At 45.2% G+C, this 20,062-nt stretch overlaps 1 protein-coding gene across 1 annotated transcript in view; it reads right to left on the minus strand.

Moving 5' to 3' along the window:
• Positions 1 to 583: 583 nt before the first annotated feature.
• The window catches only part of LOC121625030 (SRC kinase signaling inhibitor 1-like), a 52,205-nt gene continuing 32,726 nt past the window's right edge, over positions 584 to 20,062 (minus strand). The window contains exons 6-18 of the mRNA XM_041963044.1: positions 18,824 to 19,749; positions 17,914 to 18,003; positions 17,360 to 17,400; positions 15,208 to 15,368; positions 14,453 to 14,628; positions 13,854 to 13,984; positions 11,513 to 11,660; positions 8,965 to 9,289; positions 8,315 to 8,657; positions 8,068 to 8,210; positions 3,037 to 3,186; positions 2,830 to 2,922; positions 584 to 736 (exon numbers count right to left, since the gene is read on the minus strand). Coding sequence (XP_041818978.1) covers positions 584 to 736; positions 2,830 to 2,922; positions 3,037 to 3,186; positions 8,068 to 8,210; positions 8,315 to 8,657; positions 8,965 to 9,289; positions 11,513 to 11,660; positions 13,854 to 13,984; positions 14,453 to 14,628; positions 15,208 to 15,368; positions 17,360 to 17,400; positions 17,914 to 18,003; positions 18,824 to 19,749 — 2,880 coding nt within the window. The remainder of the gene's footprint in view (positions 737 to 2,829; positions 2,923 to 3,036; positions 3,187 to 8,067; positions 8,211 to 8,314; positions 8,658 to 8,964; positions 9,290 to 11,512; positions 11,661 to 13,853; positions 13,985 to 14,452; positions 14,629 to 15,207; positions 15,369 to 17,359; positions 17,401 to 17,913; positions 18,004 to 18,823; positions 19,750 to 20,062) is intronic.

Genomic DNA, 20,062 nt, shown 5'->3' on the forward strand with positions numbered 1-20,062 from the left:
CTGGAACGTGGGCCTTGCAGGCTGCTCGTTTCCCGCCGCACCGACGTACTGTGCAACTGCTGCAGCGCTACCTTGAGATTTAAAGGATGGGCGATGCAGAGAGAGCAGCATGTGGTAATTAGTGGATGAACGGAGCGAGAGATGAGGATTCAGTGAGAGAATACATGGCTGATCATGGTGAAACACCGTATCATCACTTCCACCTTGAGATATGTAATCATTCCTTGGCGTTACTGATGGTTGTGTCACACAGAGCATGTATCTGAATAGAGCTATTATAAGAAAGCTAGTTCAATCAGTCACAAGCACCACCAAGACCTTCCTCAGGAAATCAAAACATCGACATACTCGTACGACAAAAAACTTGATCTCTAAGCAAGCTAGGTTAGATCCAGGAACTCAGAACACACATCAAGAACTGGTAAAAATCAAGGTTTGTGGAGAAGTTCCCCTGTTGTGTCGTCTCTTACTGTCTGCTGGTGGGGCCTATACAGTTTTTCTCATGTCGCAGAAGTCGGAGGGGAAACTTCCTCTGAAGGGACAGCAGAGAGGAGAGGCAGACGAAGCATCAGAGGTGGAGGGGTTAGAAGTGGAATACCTGCTGCTGGCCCTGGACTTTGGGGAAATCCTCTTTCTGCTTGCGGGTTTTGGGCCTCTCTAGGCTGCCTTGTTGTAGGTGTTTGAGCCTGGCGGCGACGGTCGGGCCCTTTATTGGCCCCGGGGAGTTACTGCTGTTCTGTGGGAGCCAACAGGAAAAAAATTTACAGCAACAGACGCACAAAACCACCATTATGACATCATCGTACATACCATAAAAGCACACTACAAGGCCAGAAGTATGCGGACACCCAATACTAGACCGATGTGTACCCATGTGACCGATGTGACCGATTAGTGAACATCTCCAGTTCCAGGTCATCCCAAAGGTGCTGTATGGGGTTGACCAGTCACACTCTGCTGACACAAAGTTAAGAAGCTCTCTGTTAAAGGATTTCCTTTATTCTAAGGAGCTCAAACCATTAAAAAAAAGCCCCAGACAAATGATGTCCACATACTTTTGGCCACATAATGTATATTGTCCTTCCATCTGTTTCCGGCACAGATACATATAAAGTTATTTCACATGAGAAGATCTTCACTTTTCAGCGTGCAGAAGAAGAAGTGATCCGTGTCTATATAAACATGCATATATTCAGTCTGCAGGTATTAATCTCCTGAAATGGGATGTTTTCTCCTCAGAGGGGACCACACGATCTCGTTACTGTAGATTCTCTTTGTGTTCTCATCTATTAAAAGTTTGCTCTCGTTATCTTTATATTTCTTTACTGTGCGAATAAACAAATGGAAAAAACAGTGAGGAAATGTTACAGTCCAGGTTTACTTCTGAACCTTTCATGAATCTGTAAACAGCAGCACACTGTAAAGAAAAAGGCTCCACTGCGGGAAATATAGATTTAATGGCCAATATTAGACAGAGTCTTATTCTGACATTAATCACTGCTGGCAACAACTTTAAGCAAAGCACGGTGCCCCGAATGCCTTCAGAGGATAAAAGCAGGATCTGAATTTAAAACACCTGCATGTGAGAAAATAGATTCAACATTTCAGTCTGCAGCTCTGAATCCCCCCCCTCCCCCCCAGCGGCTAGCAGCTAGCTGCCGCTGTGCGGTAAGTCCAACAAAAACAAGATTACTCAGTTAAATGTGTCACCAGAGCTGTCGAGAGTCTGCAGAGAAGAGACGAAACACGTCATCTGCTTCAGTCAATAACTGGCTGCGCATCACAGCATCTATTACCAGGCTGTATGTTTACACTCGTTACTGAGACGACGAGACAAAGACTCACAAACAAAGATCAAGTTGTGCTCAGAGCAGAAAGCTGGAAGTCAGCAGAGGAAGCGTGAACAAGTTAGAAAGAGAAGCTCAGCATCTGAAACTGAAACCACACTGTGACATAAACATATATATCTGTATGTCTGCTTCCTTATGTTACTCTTTATTTTGAAAATCTTCACATAAATGTTGAATTTGAAATGTCAGAACGCACACGTGTTAACAGGAAGATACACGTTTTAATTCTTCATGTACGAAATAAAAACTTTGTATTACAAAGGCGTGTTGGTTCACAGATTTTACTGTGTAAAACACACTCATACAAGCACGAACATCGTGATCTACAGTGTGAATTATCCACAACGGACAAACCGGGACACAGCGTCCACAGCACAGCCTCCTCATCTGTGTAGATAAAGCCATGACGTGCTATGCTAACGTTAGCTGTACGGCTAGTTTACGGTTCCTGAACAGAGCATTTTATACAGTGGTATGAAGTCATTTTGATTGCTGTACTTCAGGAAAGTTTGATGATTATTGAGACTTATGCCTGTAAGCTGTAATATTTATTTGATATCGGTACATTCCTGAAGCCTTACAGGACGACAGACGCTGGAGTTTTGAGGCCGATACCGAAATCAATAACAAAAAAAACAATGGACAATCTCGATGTAGATCCTTTAACTACATTTTTTGACAGAATTGTGAGAAGAGATGCATTTTACAGCGGAAAAATCTACTCAGCACTGCCCTCTGCTGGACAAACGATGTAATGGCATAATTTGCTTTGTGTGTTTTATCTGAAGTTTTTCTTCTTTAACAGAAACTTTTCAGGACGACGCTCCGACACATGAAAGCCATCAGCCTGTGTTAAACCGGCTCAGTTTTTTCAACAGTGTTTTTCACCTTTGCGCTGTGTATTAGTGGTTATAAAGGTTTAGTATGAAGTCAGCAGGAGGAGAAGCAGCCCACAGGCGTGGCAGACGGAGAAGTTTACCTTTCTGCTCATGGTGCAGGGACGGGTGGGCGTGGCCTTTGGTAGACTGCTGTACCGTTTATTACAATCTTTTACAGGCGTTCTCTGAAATATCTTTGATCCGTGGGTGTTGTGAGAGAGTGCGGCAGAGACATGTTATCACACTGATGTGGGAGACACAAATCAACAACATGAACCTCCGCGTAACGAACGAATCAGTGGCCGTACCTCGAGCTCAGCGATAATCTTCTCTTCGTCGTCCTCGTCCTGAATGGCTGACGCTGCGATCACAGGTGGGGTGGAGGCAGGCCGAGGCGTGTCAGACGGGGTCCGCCTCAGCTTCACGAGAGTTTTCGGCAATTCGCCGTCGTCCTCCATCTTAAAGGAAAAATGAAGAATTTGTGTTATCAAGCAGGATCCTTCTGGTTGACTGCACCTCCGAACTATGTTAAACCTCTGCTGAAGCATCACCGACGCCTCATTGGTGGTGATGATGGTGATGTTTTCTAAATGGACTGAAGCAGATGCACCAAAATAATAATTGAGAATATAACAAATTAATGACAGAGTTGAGTACAGAGTGACAGCAGTCCAGTCAGGGCCGTCCTGTGGGACAGGACTGACTCCAGACAAGCCAGAAAGAGTCAGAAGGGCTCAGTGGAACAGTGAGATGTGCAGACAGACACATGATGGTGAAAAAACACTGCGAACAAATGATTTTACGCTTCATTAAAATAATAGGATTTAAAAACGTTCAGTAATTTGTCCTGTAAAAGCTCATTTATTGTGAGATGAGGTGGACTCTGCAGCCAGGACAGCCATCAGTCCAGTGATCGACTGACGATCACAGAGCAGAGCGGCTGACATGTGATCCTGAGATCATGTTTTTTATCTGATCAAATACAACAATTCAATAATAATAACAGCAAATGAGACACAGTTTATTTAACACTCGTCTGCATTGCAGCAGCAGATCTGAGCTCTGTCTGCAGTGTGTTTAAGTTTTGAGTATTTAGCAGCAGATAAACTCAGCAGCATCTCTTTGTTTTTGGTCCCAGTGAACATTTATTTGACTTATTATTCACTTAATCACAGAAGATTATATGGAAATAAAAAACATGCATCGTCTCCGACACATTTGCAGACATCTGTTGTTTATTCGGCCTCCTGAGCTCAGTTTAATTAATAAGCCATCCACACATCTATCCCATAATGTCATAGAAAGTCATATATTAAACGCATTGTTGGAAGCTTTGTTGTCTGTATGAAGGAAAACACCAGAGGTCCGTTTCACAAAGCAGGTTTACTGAAAACTCCGAGTATGTTAACCCTGAAATGAGGGAAACTCTGAGTTTTCCGTTTCACATAGGAAGGTAAGTCAAACCAGAGAAAGAGGGGTAACTCAAGCCTGTTTCACAGACAGAGGTAAGTTAAACTCCGAGTCAGTTACCGCAGTAACAGACTCTATGAACCTAACCTGGTCGGGACCAGGTTTTACTCAAGGAACCTCGAGTTTCTCTGTGTCTCCGCCCTCTTTCAACCGCACACCGCATTCATTTCCTCATTCATTCATTCAGTCGGCAGACGAGTTTTTGCATAGTTCTGCCGTCTGTTATTAAAAAAAATCATTAAAAATATCAGTCAGTGAGAAGTCCATTAGGCACAGTAGGTGGTGACTTGTTTCGTTAACATGGCATGTTAACGTCTTTTGATCATGATCCCGTGGATGAAGGTGCAGCGATACTGCGCAGAGAATTAAATATTCGTCGGGAGGTAGAGGCCACCACCCGTTCTTCGTGCATCTGCCTCTTTCTGTTGGCTGAGTAAAAGTCTGTGTTAGTTTAAATATAGGCTTAATTATTTAACATAACATGATATAGATGAGAACACTTTTTTCATTTTTAAATTTTATTTCATTCATTAGCAAAAAACAAAACATTATATGAACACAATATAACCAATTTTGCAATGAAAGGGAGCCACTTAATATTTACTTTACAATGTAAAACATGATCAAAATGAGGTAGCTACCTCCATGAGATCATGCAGAGGTCTTACCTGTTTCAACCATGTTTTTATATTTGAATTTAAGCTGCTGCCAAGTGCGCGTCTCCCCCGATTGCACCTAAATGAAATAAATTAATAGGCAACCATTCAAGCAGTTTTGCCCTGTAATATTATTGTGATTTCAAAGGACTACATTTATACTCACGCATTGACCCGAGCAGCAATGTTCTCCCACGCCGTCTCCCTCTCCTTCGCAGCTGCAGCGGTGTTGGACTTCCGTCTAAAAACGTGTTCATATTCGCTGTATGAGCGCATTAAAATGTCTAATTCCAGTGGCGTGAAGTACGCAGCCTTCCGCTTCCCCGTTGCCATGGTGAATCCTTAAATCGGGGTTCCATTGATGCTGTCTTTTTAAAGTTGCGGTGCACGCGCTTAACTCGAGGTGAACCTACTCTGAGTTAATCAAACTAACTCAAATCTGCTGTTGTGGAATCGAAAACTCAGAGTTTCCTATCTCAGAGTTGATCAACTCAGAATTCAGGGTTACACTCAGAGTTTGTTGAACCTGCTTTGTGAAACGGACCCCAGATGATCTGTGTGAAACTAAAAATCAACTTTCCCACTTTTAAGGCCAGTATAAGCATTTCAATTGGATGTCAATCAAATCAATGGTGAAAAACACAACGTGGAAACAACAAGGCCCTGTGTTGTAGGTTGCCATGGCGACACAAACCCGGCAGTAAAGGTAACCGAGGAACCTCACGGCTGCGAACTGAGCGTGACGAGTCTCCAACAAGCAGAACTCAGCAGCTGAACACTGACAGAGTGTCAATAACTCAAATATCAACACACAAACATGGACGCGGCGACCCCACGATGCTGCGTGTGCTTCGTGTCCAGCTCGGGATGAAATTCACGAATGTTTCACCTGTAACAGCCTTCATACACCTGCCCCCCTCCCGCCAGCGCTCATCAGATTAAGACTGTCAGGTGATGGGGGACGACGGGTGGAGCTGATTGTTCCTCTGTGGCCAAACAGGCTTGAAACCAGCGTCCGAACCAGGAAATAAAAGAGGAAACCGTTTACAGCAGGACAGTGGAGGAATGTAACTGAGTACACGTACTCAAGTAAATCTGAAGTACTTGTACTTGAGTTTGTTCTCTTCATGACACTTTCTACTTCTCTGGTTCTTCTATTACAGTATTATAGTCAACCAACAGTAAAATCCTGCTTTGACATGAACGACTGAGTCACAATAATCTGACATCACAGGGGACATTTCACTGCACTCAGAGCTTTTACTTTAATACTTCAAGTCCATTTTCCTCATTATACTCACATACTTTTACTGTAGCAACATTCTCAGTGTGGTTTTAGTATTTTTACGACTTCCTCCATCACTGGTAACTGGTGACATTTCTCAGAGTTGATGGCAGGACGACATAATTTACACCTATTAGGGTAGAAATTCCTCTATCATTAACAGTTCTTTAACACATTTCACAGATTTAAAAACTGAACCTTTGTGTGATGAGTAAGAAACTATTTGACACACGGTTCAATCAGAACGAGCAGCCCGAGGAAGCCTTTCAGCACTTTGTAGAAATCAATGCATTGATGAATTCAAACTGTTCAGGAGACAAAAGTTAATTCCACTCGGCAGGTTTCTCCTCAGAGATCCAGGAGGCATGAGAGCAGCGACGGCTTCTCCTGACCCTGAAACTGCCCCCAGCCGACAGGAAGCTCCCTCTGTTTTACATGTGAGAGCAGGTCTCTTAACGTGTGGGTCAGAATCCAGCCTGTCACAGATTCTGTTCATACGAGACCGCTGCGACTTCAAACTGCATCTCTTAGAGACTTAAAATGGCTTGTAGGATGTTGTGGATCAGCTGTTGCAGGACGGTTTTAAACAGCATCACACTGAAGCTGTCACCCAGCAGCTGCACAGGTGTGGTTCACCTGCACAGTGACAGCAGCGGCTCTGCTCACATCGCTGTCATGTTAATTAAAACTGCTGGCTGTTTACGTAGCAGCTCCGCGGTTCACTCGCTCGCAGACCTGCTCAGGCAAGAGAGGGGTTTTAGACAGCTATCGTTCCAGGAGAAAGCACGCGTCATTTACAATAAATAAGACTTTTTGTTTTCATCAATGAAGAGTAGGATCGGCTCTGATCTGGAGCCTGTAGGGGGTAGAACCTCATTGATTCTGTGCTGGTATATTATTATCATTATTATTATCATAATTCTTACCACTATTATGTCTAATGTTTCTTATCTTCTTCGTCTTATTCTGAGACTCAAATAAAAACATGAAAACTGGCTCACAAAGTTTTTTGCTTATTTGCATAATGTGACAACCAGTAATGTGACATCTACTTTTTGGATTTCGACTGCACCAACTCCAAATTAGGAGCACTCAGATACACAGACGCTCTATAATTGGGAAAGAACGGTTCTAAAACACAAACCTTCATACACTTAGCAGGAAATTGGCCACAACTCAAGTTGCTTTAAGTGAACCCTGATTAAAGTCAGTGGAGACATCCTGCACTGTGTCCTGAACCAACACACTTCCTGTGGAAACGCTGCATTCAGTAGCGGAGGTGAAGCAAGTTCGTGGTCTGACGGCTTCTTTAAACAAAAAGAAACCAGATGAAGTGACTTTGTGAAGCTCTGCAGAATCTGAAACTCGCTCTCTGTTGCTTGTAGCTTTAATTTTAGTCACCAGAGCTGCTTCCTTCTGTTTAGTGGGAAAAGGTTTGAACCTTTTGTTTAACTGCTCAGCTGCTGCGTGATTAGATTTGTTACGAGTCGAAGTTTTGATCACGTTCAGGATCGGGGTCCAGAATTACCATCCGCCGCTCGCCAAATGGGACTAAAAATCTCTAATCAATGAGGCCACAACAAACTCTCTTTCTTTTCTTCTTCTTCTTTTGCATCAACTCGTCATGACCATCAATAATTGTATCACAGTTCTTTGACTGACCCTCACTGTCCACCGTTGCTATGGTTACACCTACTTTGTCTCACTCACGGGTACTTATAATCGAACTCGGTATCATCAAAGGGAGAAAACTGGCCGACAGAAAAATACTCTGGCCAGTTGATGGTTTCAGTTCACCAGCTGTTGGCAGAAAAGGTGAATTCTGGAGCCTGATGAGGAAACAATGTTTGTGTGGAAATAAGTAACGATGAAAAGCAACGGACGTCGGCGTGACTTCCTCCTCCTCCTGCGTCCTGAAAGTGTCTCACCTTCAGATTCTTGTTGGTGACGACGACCTCTCCGGTGCGGTTGGTGGTGAGGCCGTGCGCCGACGGGAAGCTGCGGCGAGGCGGAGGAGGGGGTGGAGACTTGGAGGGTTTCTCTGTGCGGTACCTGGCCACGTTGAGGTCCACTGTCAACAGAGGACAACACTTCAGAACTTAAAGGACTGCAACATAAATCACCTGTGAAAGTTTAAATAAACAGAATTTACTGGTAAAAAAACAGACGACTCACCCGACCCTCGATGGGAACCAGCCCCCTCCATACTGTTCAGCTTCTGGGCAGCCAGCTGCACTTTGCCAGGCTGCTGCTCCCCACTGGGCGTGGTGGTTGAGGTGGTGGTGGCTGTGGTCCCAGTGGTCCCAGCTGCAGGAGAAGTAACCGTGGTGGAGGTTATTGGGATGGTGATCTGGGGCTTGGGGGGCACTGCTGGCTTGTTGATGTGCCTGGCAGCGAAGTCCAGGTCCGGGATGGCCTTCATCAGCTCAGCCTGGGTCTCTTCCAGCAAACGATTGATGTCCTGAGCGCTGAACTGGGTCAAGCTGGCACGCTTCTCCTCCCAGTCCCGTTCTGCCGCCTGACACATATTCAGATATAGACAAATGACGGGCTGCGACATGCAAACTTCCAACAGGCCGAGCTGGAAAAACATAATTAAGACACATTCATGCACTGTGTTTTCTAATATTACCAACTGCTGCTGCTGCTGCTCTGTGCACGCAGTCTTAATACCACATTTAAGTAGCTTTGATGCAGTTTCAAACTCGCCATCTGGCTAACGCTGACGTAAAATAAATATAAGAATAATGTGCATTCAGTGTTAGATTGTGCACAGCTGTATGATCTCAAATGAAGAAAGATAAACACAATCAGCGGCTGATTACCAGTCTGACTTCAGCCGACACGGACTTATCGCCGGGACGCCGACTTGGCAGCTCATCGAGGACCCGGTTTCTGAAGGTCATCGAGGGCTGGGTGTCCTGCTCGGGGCCCGAGGTGTCTGCGTCGCCAGAGGACACGGGCATCCAGTTAGCCAGGCCAGTGCTGGAGCTCAGGTCGGTGAGGCTGAGAGGAGGACTGTTCAGGATATCCAGGTCAGAGCTGTGACTCGTGTCGTCCATCCTCTTCTGTGATTGGCTGGAGAGGTCTTCGGGGCTCTTCCACACACCTTCTGTGACTTGTCTGTACATATAGGAGGGATACAAGAGACTACAATACACACAGGACACCATGAAGGTCCTAAACTGTGTTAGAGAAGAATCTACAAACTACAAGAGACAGAAGATAAATCACAGAAAACAGATTCTTCATCAAATGAACAGCAGCAGAGCGATGAGACGAAGAAGACAAAAGTCTCCAGCTGGACTCGAACCTCCAGTCACCTCCGGTTAGCATCTATTCATCTGATTACTTTTTTAATCTTTTCAAAATGTGAAAAATGATTCACACAAATTCCCAGAGCCAAATGTCATCGTCACAGCAAACAGGTGCATTTTAGAATAATTATAACACAGTATATAATATTTGTTGTTTTAATCGATATCTATTTATTCATCTTGTCTGGAAGCTTTACATTAATGTATTCTCATTAATTTCGTGCAGATGACACAGAGGTGAGTGTGGGAGGTTTGGGAGACCTCTTATGTTGATGTTCATTTGTTAACTGTTTTATGTTGTTTGGGTTGTTTAATTAACTATTTTTATCATTTTCTGTATTTACTTTTTATGTAAAGGTATAATGTGTAAGAACCGGCCAACTGTCCACCGCGCTCTTAGCTGTAGCCATCTTTGGCTGTAGCTGCTAGCTGCTGTCAGCTAGTTAGCTCAGCTAGCCGTGCAGCTAGTGGCCCTGTGAGCTATTAGAGCCGAATCAGCAGCCTCCCAGAGAACACAACCAGGTCAGGACCGAGCACAGCCTCCGAGACCAAAAGACATCAATTTTTGAAATTCTGTTGATAATATTTGTTTTTTAGAACACTTTTAACTAAACTTCTGGCCGTATCTTACACACTGCACCTTTAAATGTTCGTTTGAAATCTGAGATAAATATTTGGGATTTCTTGCTGAAAGATAAAACTTAAAAAGAATCGATCGATTATCGGAACAGGTGATTTATTTCCTGTTAACCTGTAGATTTAACTTAAAAAACACTCAAACTACCACACTAGCTTTGTTAAATTAACAACTCTTACACAACACTTACCTGCAGGCTTTTAAATTACGAGACGTTTCTTTAAACTGCACTAAATACAAATGATCTAAACTGATTAAATCCTTACAAGTATTTTGTGGCCTCATCCTTTCATGCAGAACATGATTTCTATTGTTTTGCAGTCATTCTCATTCGTTTCACATTTTACACCAAATAAGAGAGAATATTCAACAGGGCTGAGAATCAAACCTCGGTGTTTCAGCAATCTTCCCATCGCCGACTTACGGATAAAAAACTTGCTTTTTAAAAGTCACATGAGTGATTGAAGTGCTGCTCATAAGGAAACATCCTCGGACACCACCCTGTTGACGGCAGATAGCCTCGAACGTGAGGTGAATGCAGAGCGGTGGTCTGGAGAAGAGCCTGAACTGAAGCTGAAGCTGAAACTGCCGTCGCTTCGCTGCATGTTTGTGCTTTTTATTCAGGCTAAACTGCTCGGGTTTCGACAACAACAACAAACGCTGGCTTCTTTTGTGGGATTAAAACCAGACTCTTTAAGAAAACAAGCTACAATTTTTAAATGCACAGTGTTTGTCCGGTATCAGCACCGGAACAGAAACATCTGAAAGGATCGGAGGTCGACACCGAAGTGGATTCTCAACAATCTTGTTAACAAGACGCTTTGATGAAACGACCCTCTCCTCCAGGATGCCGTCTGATGAACTCCCTGACCTGAACAGCTCACTGTTAACTGCATCTCCTCCTCCGATGCGTCGCAGCACTGACAAAGCAGCTTTTTCCTTCAGGACTTAGAGATTCTTTAGCATTTGGTGCTACTTTTATATCAGGTGAGGATGAAGACTTCTGTTATAAATGTGTTAAATGTTGATCTTAAACGCAGAAAACCTTTGTAACATCTGTTTTATGCAGAAGCTTCTCCACAAGTAAAGAGTATTTATCTAAATTTCAACCTTAGAAGCCCCTTTTCAGAGCATTTTATGTTAATATTATTTATTTATTTTGATTTTGCCTTCCTCCCTCTCCTGCACGAGCTTCTGTGTACTTTAAATCCATGTATATCTGAATATACATACAGGTAATGTTGTGTGTCAAATAAAGATAAATAAATACATAAAACCACGTTGACATAACTTTAGATTCTCAGCCTTGTTTCACAGTTTTGAATCGAACAACAAGCTCACAGAAAATCACAATAAAAACATCAGCAAGGAGAAAATGTGCACTTTAATAAGAAAATGAGGAGTGTTTGATATGTATACCTGCGCAGCGTGCTGAGCGCATCCGTCATGGTGTTGCAGCGCTTCAGCAGGGCGTCCAGGCGGTGCGGCTCCTCCTTCAGGAACTTAACAGCCTCCACCTCCACCCTCAGCACCACTCGCATCTTGCTCTGCAGGCTGGGGAACTGGTCTGCATGGCAGGGAGACAGAACAGGGGTGAGGACGGGGAGAATGACAGGCAGGGAGAGACAGATGGAAGGAGAGAGGAATCAGCGTGTCAGGGGGATGTGTTGAGATAATGGCGTGTGGAGGAATGGAGGCAGAGAGCGAGGGAGATAAAGAGGGAGGAAGAGGAGATTACAGGAAGGGAGGACTGGATGCCGTTTCTGTTGCTGCTATTTGAAGCCGCTGGATTTTCCCATCATATCCAGAAGGAGGATTGAGTGGAGGTCGGCCAAATGAGAGGACATGCTCGACGCGCAGCAACAAAAACAAAGTCTGTGCTCGTCTGTGGGCGTTCTGTCTGCGTGGACCACTCGCTGCCAGGATTTCAAATGCTGGACGCTGAAAACTGTCCGCCTGCCACTCAAATACTCAATCAAAGCCCAGTGAGGCATTTGTAGGCGCTAGGTGGACACGCTAACTAGCAGTGGTCAGTCTTCACGTTATAATGAGACCCCCGAGAGCTTTGGAAATACTCATTAATATTCAAGATGGAGGGAGGAGGTACACAGGTCAGAGAAGAGGGACAAGAGGCCAAACCTCCACTTCATGAATATCAGTCTGAGAAGGTTCATGAATATTCATCTGTGACTTTGTATGACATCAATTTGACATACACATAGTATTTTAGCAATACAGCACTACAGCTACAGTACTGCACGTGGATAGATTCATGAGTAGAGCTGTTTTTTAGACCCTTAGTCATAGGATTAATGCAGTAAATATTCACACCATCATACAGCAGGTTTACTGTAGCAGCCGCGTTACACTGGAAGACATGCAGCAAAAAAGACTACCTAAATAAAAACGTGCAACCAATGAATACAACTGGTATTTCTTATCTGGTCTTAAAAATAAATCCAATAAAAAAATCATTTTCAGTTTTTGGGGGAATATACTGAAGTATTTGTAGCAAACGAACCAGTAATGCACAGAAAGTCCAAACAGGATAAGACTCATGTTTGGTTATTTTCATTTCTAGCTTTATTGTCTTCTGTTCCTCTTAGCAGGTAGTGGTTAGCATTTAGCATTAGCATTAGCTAAATGGTAGCATCGGAACAGTATTGTCTTCTTCTGTTCTTCTTAGCGTTAGCATTAGCATTAGCTAAATGGTAGCATCGGTACTGGCCACTACCTGGAGCATCTCTGGGTCAGTTGAACGTGGCAGTGCTGTTTGGATTGTGTAGGAGCAGTGTGAACTGGCACTGGGGGGGTGGCTCTGGGACGCCGGAGTTCACCGCCTAGCCTCCTGGAGGTGTAGTGGGACTAAGTAGGCGAAACACTGTTGAAGGGGGGTATCCACCTGATGACCCCCAGAGACGTGTTAGGAATCACTGCTCTTTGGCAGGTATAGAGGCAGATTAGGGCTCCAAGGTTCTTCACTGAGAATGAATCCTCTTTTTGAGCACAAGTATCTTGTGTTTAAATTAACACAACAAATCCCATGAAAAGACCACAACCAACAACGTGCTAGTCCGTCTCTCTGTGCTTTCCTACCGTGTCTGCAGCTCTCAGTCCAGAGCTGGTTAACAGCTGCTGACTGTTTTTATCAGACAAACAGGAGGAAACAGAGCATCTGCTGGGACTACTTTCAGCGGCGGATTAATCCACATTGTGTGCTGTAGTGAGTGTTTGTGGCAGCAGGATGGTGTGTGTGGGACTGAGTCAGAATAAACTACAGTGTGTGTGTTCATGGTGATGAAGGAACATGTCAGCCAGAGCAACAGTGAGGCTCACTGATGTGGTTTAATGGAGCTCTGAGCTCTATCAGGCTGTGACAAACACAGAACTGTTAGCAGATACATTCACTGCTGTTTTTAGGCAATAATAAACATAGAGAATATCACCAGATGTATCTTTTATGAAAAGAAACATGCTTTTGTATGTATGTATGTAATGAGGCTGAAGCTGTGGGGAAACAGCAGAGTGGGGACGTCAGCATAAGCCTGGCAGTATTTCTAAAAGCAGCTGCTCTTAAATTTGTTGCAATTTGCGGATAAAAGCGCGGAGACAGATAGTGAAAGTCACTAAGTGGCTGCAGCTACGAGGGAAGCACATCGACTGGTGAGCCAACTCAAAAAATGACTCCAGCAAACACCAGACAAGCCACAGAAATGACAGTAACGTCCAAACACACACAGGAGGTCTTAACAACACGTACTTTTCAGCTCTGTGAGCGTTTCTCCCAGAATCCTCAGCTCTTTGCTCTTCTGCTCCACATCCTGCTCTGTCACCAGGCCGTGGTTGACGGATGAGTTCCTCTGCAGCTCCTCCACGGACTTCTCCAGGTCACTGTGGAGGACCAGGTCACAGGGTCATACCACTGAATGCTAAATGTGGTGAATAATGTTAGCTCTGTCTCGTTCATGCTACATCAGCGCATACAGATGACCTTCACGCAGCCAATGAGACTTTGTGTGTCCCATCTGCTGTCTGAAGCCACGGTCCTCTGACTGCACATGCAGACATGATGTCACCAAACGTACAGTACATCAGAGGTATGTCCAGTATCTTACTTTGAGAAGCCCAAGTCTATTTTTCTAAGAAGCCAAAAGTCTCAAACCTGACCAGAAACAAAGTTAACAAGACCATGAAGCGGACCAGACATTCAGCAGCAGCTCTCGGGACAGATTCGGTTGATTATTCAGCTGTGTGTGAGGTCCTGCTGTCCCTGTGTGTTCCTCTACACTGCTGCAGCCAAGACAAATGACCCTCTCTTTATTGTGCTTGTTGAATAAATTGATTGTGCTCTGGACTCACTGCAGCTGCTGGATGAGCAGCTCCTCCTGGTTGAGGTACTTGAGTCTCTCCTCCTCCACCAGGAGGCGCTGTCTCTGGAGCGGGTCCTCCTGCGTGCGCATGGCGTCCAGCATCATGAGGCTCAGCTCCGACTCCGTCTGCCTCAGCAGGGACAAGACCGAGTCCTGGTTCTCCAGCTGGGACGCAAAGTCACATGGTCAATTTACCTGCCAGTCGTGGTTTTACGCAGATGCATTTTAATACGATGACAAAGAAAACAAATTTACTGCATGTCAGATATTTGTGAGCAGGCTGTTCCACAGCTGCCTTGTTATACTCTATTTTCTCGCTGTAGTTGGAGCAGAGTGTTTGCATGGAGGTGCTAAACATTTCTTTTCATCTAATAATAAAACTTTGAAAACTGATTCAAAAAGAGACACAATGCCAGTGTAAACATGTGAAACTGGGTCACTGTGGAGGCCGGAGAGGTGTTTCTGTTATTTAGTCTACCTTCATCGACATAAAAAGGGTGGACAAAATATCAGAAACGCCACCACAATTGATCGACATTCATAATCGACTCCTCTCTAAAACAGCTTCAACACAAAGTGAACATGATGGGAGGATTTATTGCAGGACTCTTGTATTAGCATTAGCTTTAGCTAGGTGGACCAAATATAATGGCACCTGATACTTTTAAACTGCACATGCATAAACTGCGATCGAGAAGGCACAAAACGAAGCAACTTTTCATCCTCCACCCTGCACACACACACCTGCATGTTGCGTAGCTGCGACAGTTGTTTGCGCAGAGCGTTGGTGTTCTGCTGCAGGCCTTGTAGGTGGAGCTGCATCTGCAGACGGGAGACTGTCACAGGCTGGTTGGCGCCCGAGGGTGGAGGTGGCATCAGGGCCAGAGGAGCAGACGGTGTCAAAGCTGCCCAACAAAAAGCTAGCTTAGATTCAGGGAACGTTCTCTCTTAGCTTTGGTTTGGGTTCCTTTAGAGCACAGCAGAACTGATAGAAGGTGTCCCGAAACACTGCTGACAAAGTTTTGAACAGAACATTTGTTCCTTGGAAGCCAAATCTCCAAAGGTTTGACCCTCGTGACCTAAACAGTTGATCCAGTAGAAAAACAATTTGACTGACTGGATCCAGGAGATTGGTTGTTCCAGGATTTGGCAGCAGTAATTCAGGACATGTTCTATCTGTGCTGGAGGTCAAGGGTGGAGATTACAGTCTTACATAGACTTAACAATGATAAACAGCATGGGAAGGCTTCGGGGACAAACAGGGTCAATAGTGAAAAACAGCATTTCCACTAAATCCGAGTACCTCTTATCATAAAAGAGTCCCCAGACAGCCTCAATGTATGAGTGCTTCCAACTCAGATAATCCTTTGAAATGACAATGAATGCTCTGACAGTAATTAGGGTGTTGAGTCACACGCATCATGCAGAACGAGACAGGGGAAAGTAACTACAAGACAATCGATCAATAACAGATTGAAGAGTTGCATTTTAAGGCCACTTTCATGCACTAAAGCGAATGAAGAGCTGGACTCCTGTGACAACACCAGACCAACACTTTAGCTGAAAGTCTCAAACACCTCAGTGGCAACACCTCTGCAGACAAGGTGACGACTTCTTTAGCTGCAGCGTGTGTCCTAGAAAGTCTGAGCAGGAGATCTGCAGCCACTGTGCAGGGTTTCGACCACAATTCAAGACACATTCAGAGGAGGACAGGAACAGGAACAGTGGGTCGTTACCCAAAACAGTCTGCTGCCTCACCACTTCAGACGAAGAAGAGGAAAGGGTTTAACTGCAAGTACAGTCAGATAACAATCCATCTGAGTCCAAATGTCCATTTACTGTTACTGGCTGAAGGAAAATATACGCTTTCATCATCCTGACAGACAGATAACAATCTGATCTTAACAGGAAGAAAAGTCTGCAAAGCTTTACTGAAACTGCAGCAGAAATGCAGTTCAACAAACAAAAGATATCAGCAAAACTCAAAGAAAAGTCCATTTTAATCTGCGAAAGATTCAAAATGTCCTGGCTTATCTGCGACATGAGATCAAATACTGCAGATAACAAGAGAGAACTAATCTAAGTCACAGAAGTTCTGCTATCGGATACTTCCAACGGAGAAACAGCAGCCCAAACTGAACACTTTATCAAAAGAAATCAATTAATTTTGCCCTTATTCAGCTGTGAAAACACGCAGTTTCATCAGCACTTGTGTGGGTGCAGCAGTTTTTTATTTCATTACTGAGAGGTGTGAACACAGCAAATTATTTTTCAAGAGTGCCAACAAATTTTCAAAAGCTCGCTGGACTTTTTGAACACGGGAGATGTCGGACTACCAAAAATAACTCGCTGGGAGAAGAAACGAGCAGGAAAACCTTGACAAAACAGCGTGTTTTTGTTCCAGAATTAATGCAACTCAAATGATTTCTTACTGAAAAAGACAGAAAACAAGTGGAAAGTGAAGGACACCCACTGAGAGGGAGGTAAGTCCTTCAACACAAACACACACACAGACTCTTTGGAAGCTCATGGGGATCCAAATAAAGAATAAAGACCACAGGGGGGGGTAGACGAGGGAACAGGTACCAGACACGTCAGGAACACATAGCTACCTTTCTTTTTTTTAGTTCGTCCAGCTAAAACAAGAAGCATGGGCACCGGTTACACAGCAGCAAAAGCCGGCACGTACAGCATGAAGAAGCTTGCAGAGTCAGCCATTACGATCACATATGAGGCACTTTAAGAATTATGCAGAGAAAATGAAATAGCGGCAGATCTGCGAGAGGAAGAAGAGCCAATTTATGTGGCTATCAAACAGGCAGCAGTGGGGAGCAGTGACAGGCAGTGATAGGAAATAGTTTGTCTTTTTTTTTTTTTTTTGGTAGTGAGCACTTACTGTCAGTTCCCGAGCAGTCGCTGGCTGACTCAATCTTCTCCCTGGAAAAGGCAAGTGCTTAGAGCCAGAACACACTATCGACTTAGCTACTGAACAGCCATTGATATACGATGGAAAACGTGGGAAATGTATGTGCTGCTTGCAGCTTTATTCACAATGTACTTCCTGCAGCGTGTGTGTGTGTGTGTGTGTGTGTGTGTGTGTGTGTGTGTGTGTGTGTGTGTAGCACAGTAGTCAGCAGTAAATTAAGATTTCAGATAAGAATCACGGTCAGTTTCCACCATTGACTGACGCTGTGCTGCTTTATGCTACGAACACTTTCTGCTTCAGGTATTTTTCCATGTTTCTGCAGTTTTGTTGGCGGCGCACACGGTGTAAATGTTGAACTCGGCGTTTTGGTCAATCACATAAAAAAGTTAAACATATACAGCGCTGGGTGGAAAATTGGGATGAAGTTTGGACGCAGCCTTCATGTATCGAGGCAAACGTGTCTGTAAATGGAGTGTGTTTTCACATGCAGTATTTATGTGTGTGTGTGTGTGTCTGTGTCTTACGGGCTTTCTGCCTCAGGCGCTCTGCTCAGAACTCTCTGCAGCAGCCCGGTCAGACTTGCTATCTGCTTCTCCATGGCCTCCATTCGCTCCCTGGACCCACACAGCAAAGACACAAACAACACTGTGACAGATGGATTTCTAACATGATGCAGAATGAGCTCTGGAAAACTGCCCCTGTGTTCACCTTTCAAGCCCCATTTGCAGGTCCTGGTACAATTTTCTCCCCTGCTTCATGACTGAATAATGGGTATAATGTTAAAGCAGTTCATGAATAATGATCAGTTATTTTAAGAACAGTTTGTAACTTTCAGGCAAAATGATTTTTGATTTTACTTTTTTATATTACTTTTTCCGTACTACAGAGGCGTTGAAGAAACATTCTGCAGCAGCTGTGAGCCCAGAATCAATTGCACAAGCTAATGACAGAGCTGTGTAGCTGATATGATGGCAGCTTGGTGAGGTATTTTGAGTTAGTTATCACAGGAATGTTACTACTACAGCAGCTAATCCGTATGTCACCGGTTAGCTCGAAGTCATAGCAGCACAGCAAGTCGTAACTACGTCACCAAGCGTCCAGCATTGGGCGAGGAGACTGTCGACAAACTAATGTCTGTTTTTTGATTGCTAATGTTAGCTAGCATTAGCCACAATAAGCTACTGGTGATAACAGCTGAAGTGAGACTGCAGAGTGTTTTTGACTGGACATGAGTTCATGAGTTCAGCTTTCATTTGGAGAGAACAAATGTTTATTTTTTTCAGCAGTTCATCTCACTTGAATTGATAAATGTTGTGTTGTGCTAAATACCCCGATGCAGTCAACAGACTGTACATTGCACCTGTAAAATATGAACATCACAGTGGTCCTCATGAGACAAACAGCATGCATGCAGACGTGTAGACGCCATCCTACCTGGTCTCTGTTTCATTTCCCACCAGTGCGGAGCCGAAACCTCCGGCGCTCCCTCCCTCGCCTCCGGGACCGGCCATCAAGCACAGCTGCTCCGAGGTGAGACCTAACCCTGAGCCCTGGCCCCGGGCTTTGGGACTGTCCGCAAACACAGAGGAGGTCACAGAGTCCCTTCTCAAACTCTGCCTCCCGGGGGAGCCCCGGCCGGGCATGGTGCCGGCGTAGGACTCCCTCATGTCAGGTATCTTCTGCGGGGAGGAAGGAGGTGGCACCCGCAGCCCCATGGCCAACATCGACGCCGCGTAGGCATCGTTATACAGCGGCCCTCCTGGTCTGTAGAGAGCACCGCTTTCCATCAACTCTCCTTGTAAAGCAGCTGCTGTATAGGAGGTGAGCGACCGCATCGATCCAGCACCTCCTCCCCCTCCCCCACCTCCTCGGCGGTACAAGGAGCCATAGGGGTCAGCTCTGGCTGGCAGAGGGGAGTGAGGACCTCCTGCCAGACTCAGCCGACTTGTGTCTGGGCCCAGAGAGTAGGGGTCCGCGTAGATCCCCCCTCCTCCACGTTCGTCTCCCCGCAGCAGCACCATGCTCCTGGACCCCCCCACTTCATCATCGGGCTTCACGTCCCTGCGCTCCAGGATGGCACTGGAGGAGGCGCAGAAGGCCTGCTGGCTGTGATGGGGCTGGTGGAGCTGTGGTTGCTGGTGGGGAGAGGAGTGGTGGGACTGGGAGTGCGGATGAGGCAGGGAGTGGGTGTGGTGGGGCGGCCCGGCGTAGGAAGAAGGCCTGCCGCCGCTGTAGAGGAGGCGGGCGCGGGACGGCGAGCCTTGAGGGGAGGCAGAGGAGGACGAGTGCTGGGAAGACATGGGCGGGTTGCTGAGGCGGCGGTTGGGTGGAGAGTCCTGAGGCGCGTACACCATCTCTCTCTACCAAGAAATAAAAGAAGAGAAAGAGAAGTGAGCATCTAATCAGAAAATGACTCCTGTCTTTATTTCCACGTTTCACCGCCGGACAAAGATCGCAGGAAGTGAAGCTTTGCTTTGCAGTGACGATTTGGGCCCGAAACAACAAAGATAATCAGCAGCAATAAATCAGATTTTGATGGTTTGTACAGCTCCAATTTACACATAACAACTTGATAATTTATCTCCCACCTGTGAGGGCACGTGAGTTCACAGGAAGTGTAATTAACCTGGAAACTGGACAGTTATCGATGGGTTAAGTGTCCACAGGCCCGCT

Source organism: Chelmon rostratus, chromosome 21, assembly GCF_017976325.1.
Source record: "Chelmon rostratus isolate fCheRos1 chromosome 21, fCheRos1.pri, whole genome shotgun sequence".
Lineage (NCBI taxonomy): Eukaryota > Metazoa > Chordata > Actinopteri > Chaetodontiformes > Chaetodontidae > Chelmon > Chelmon rostratus.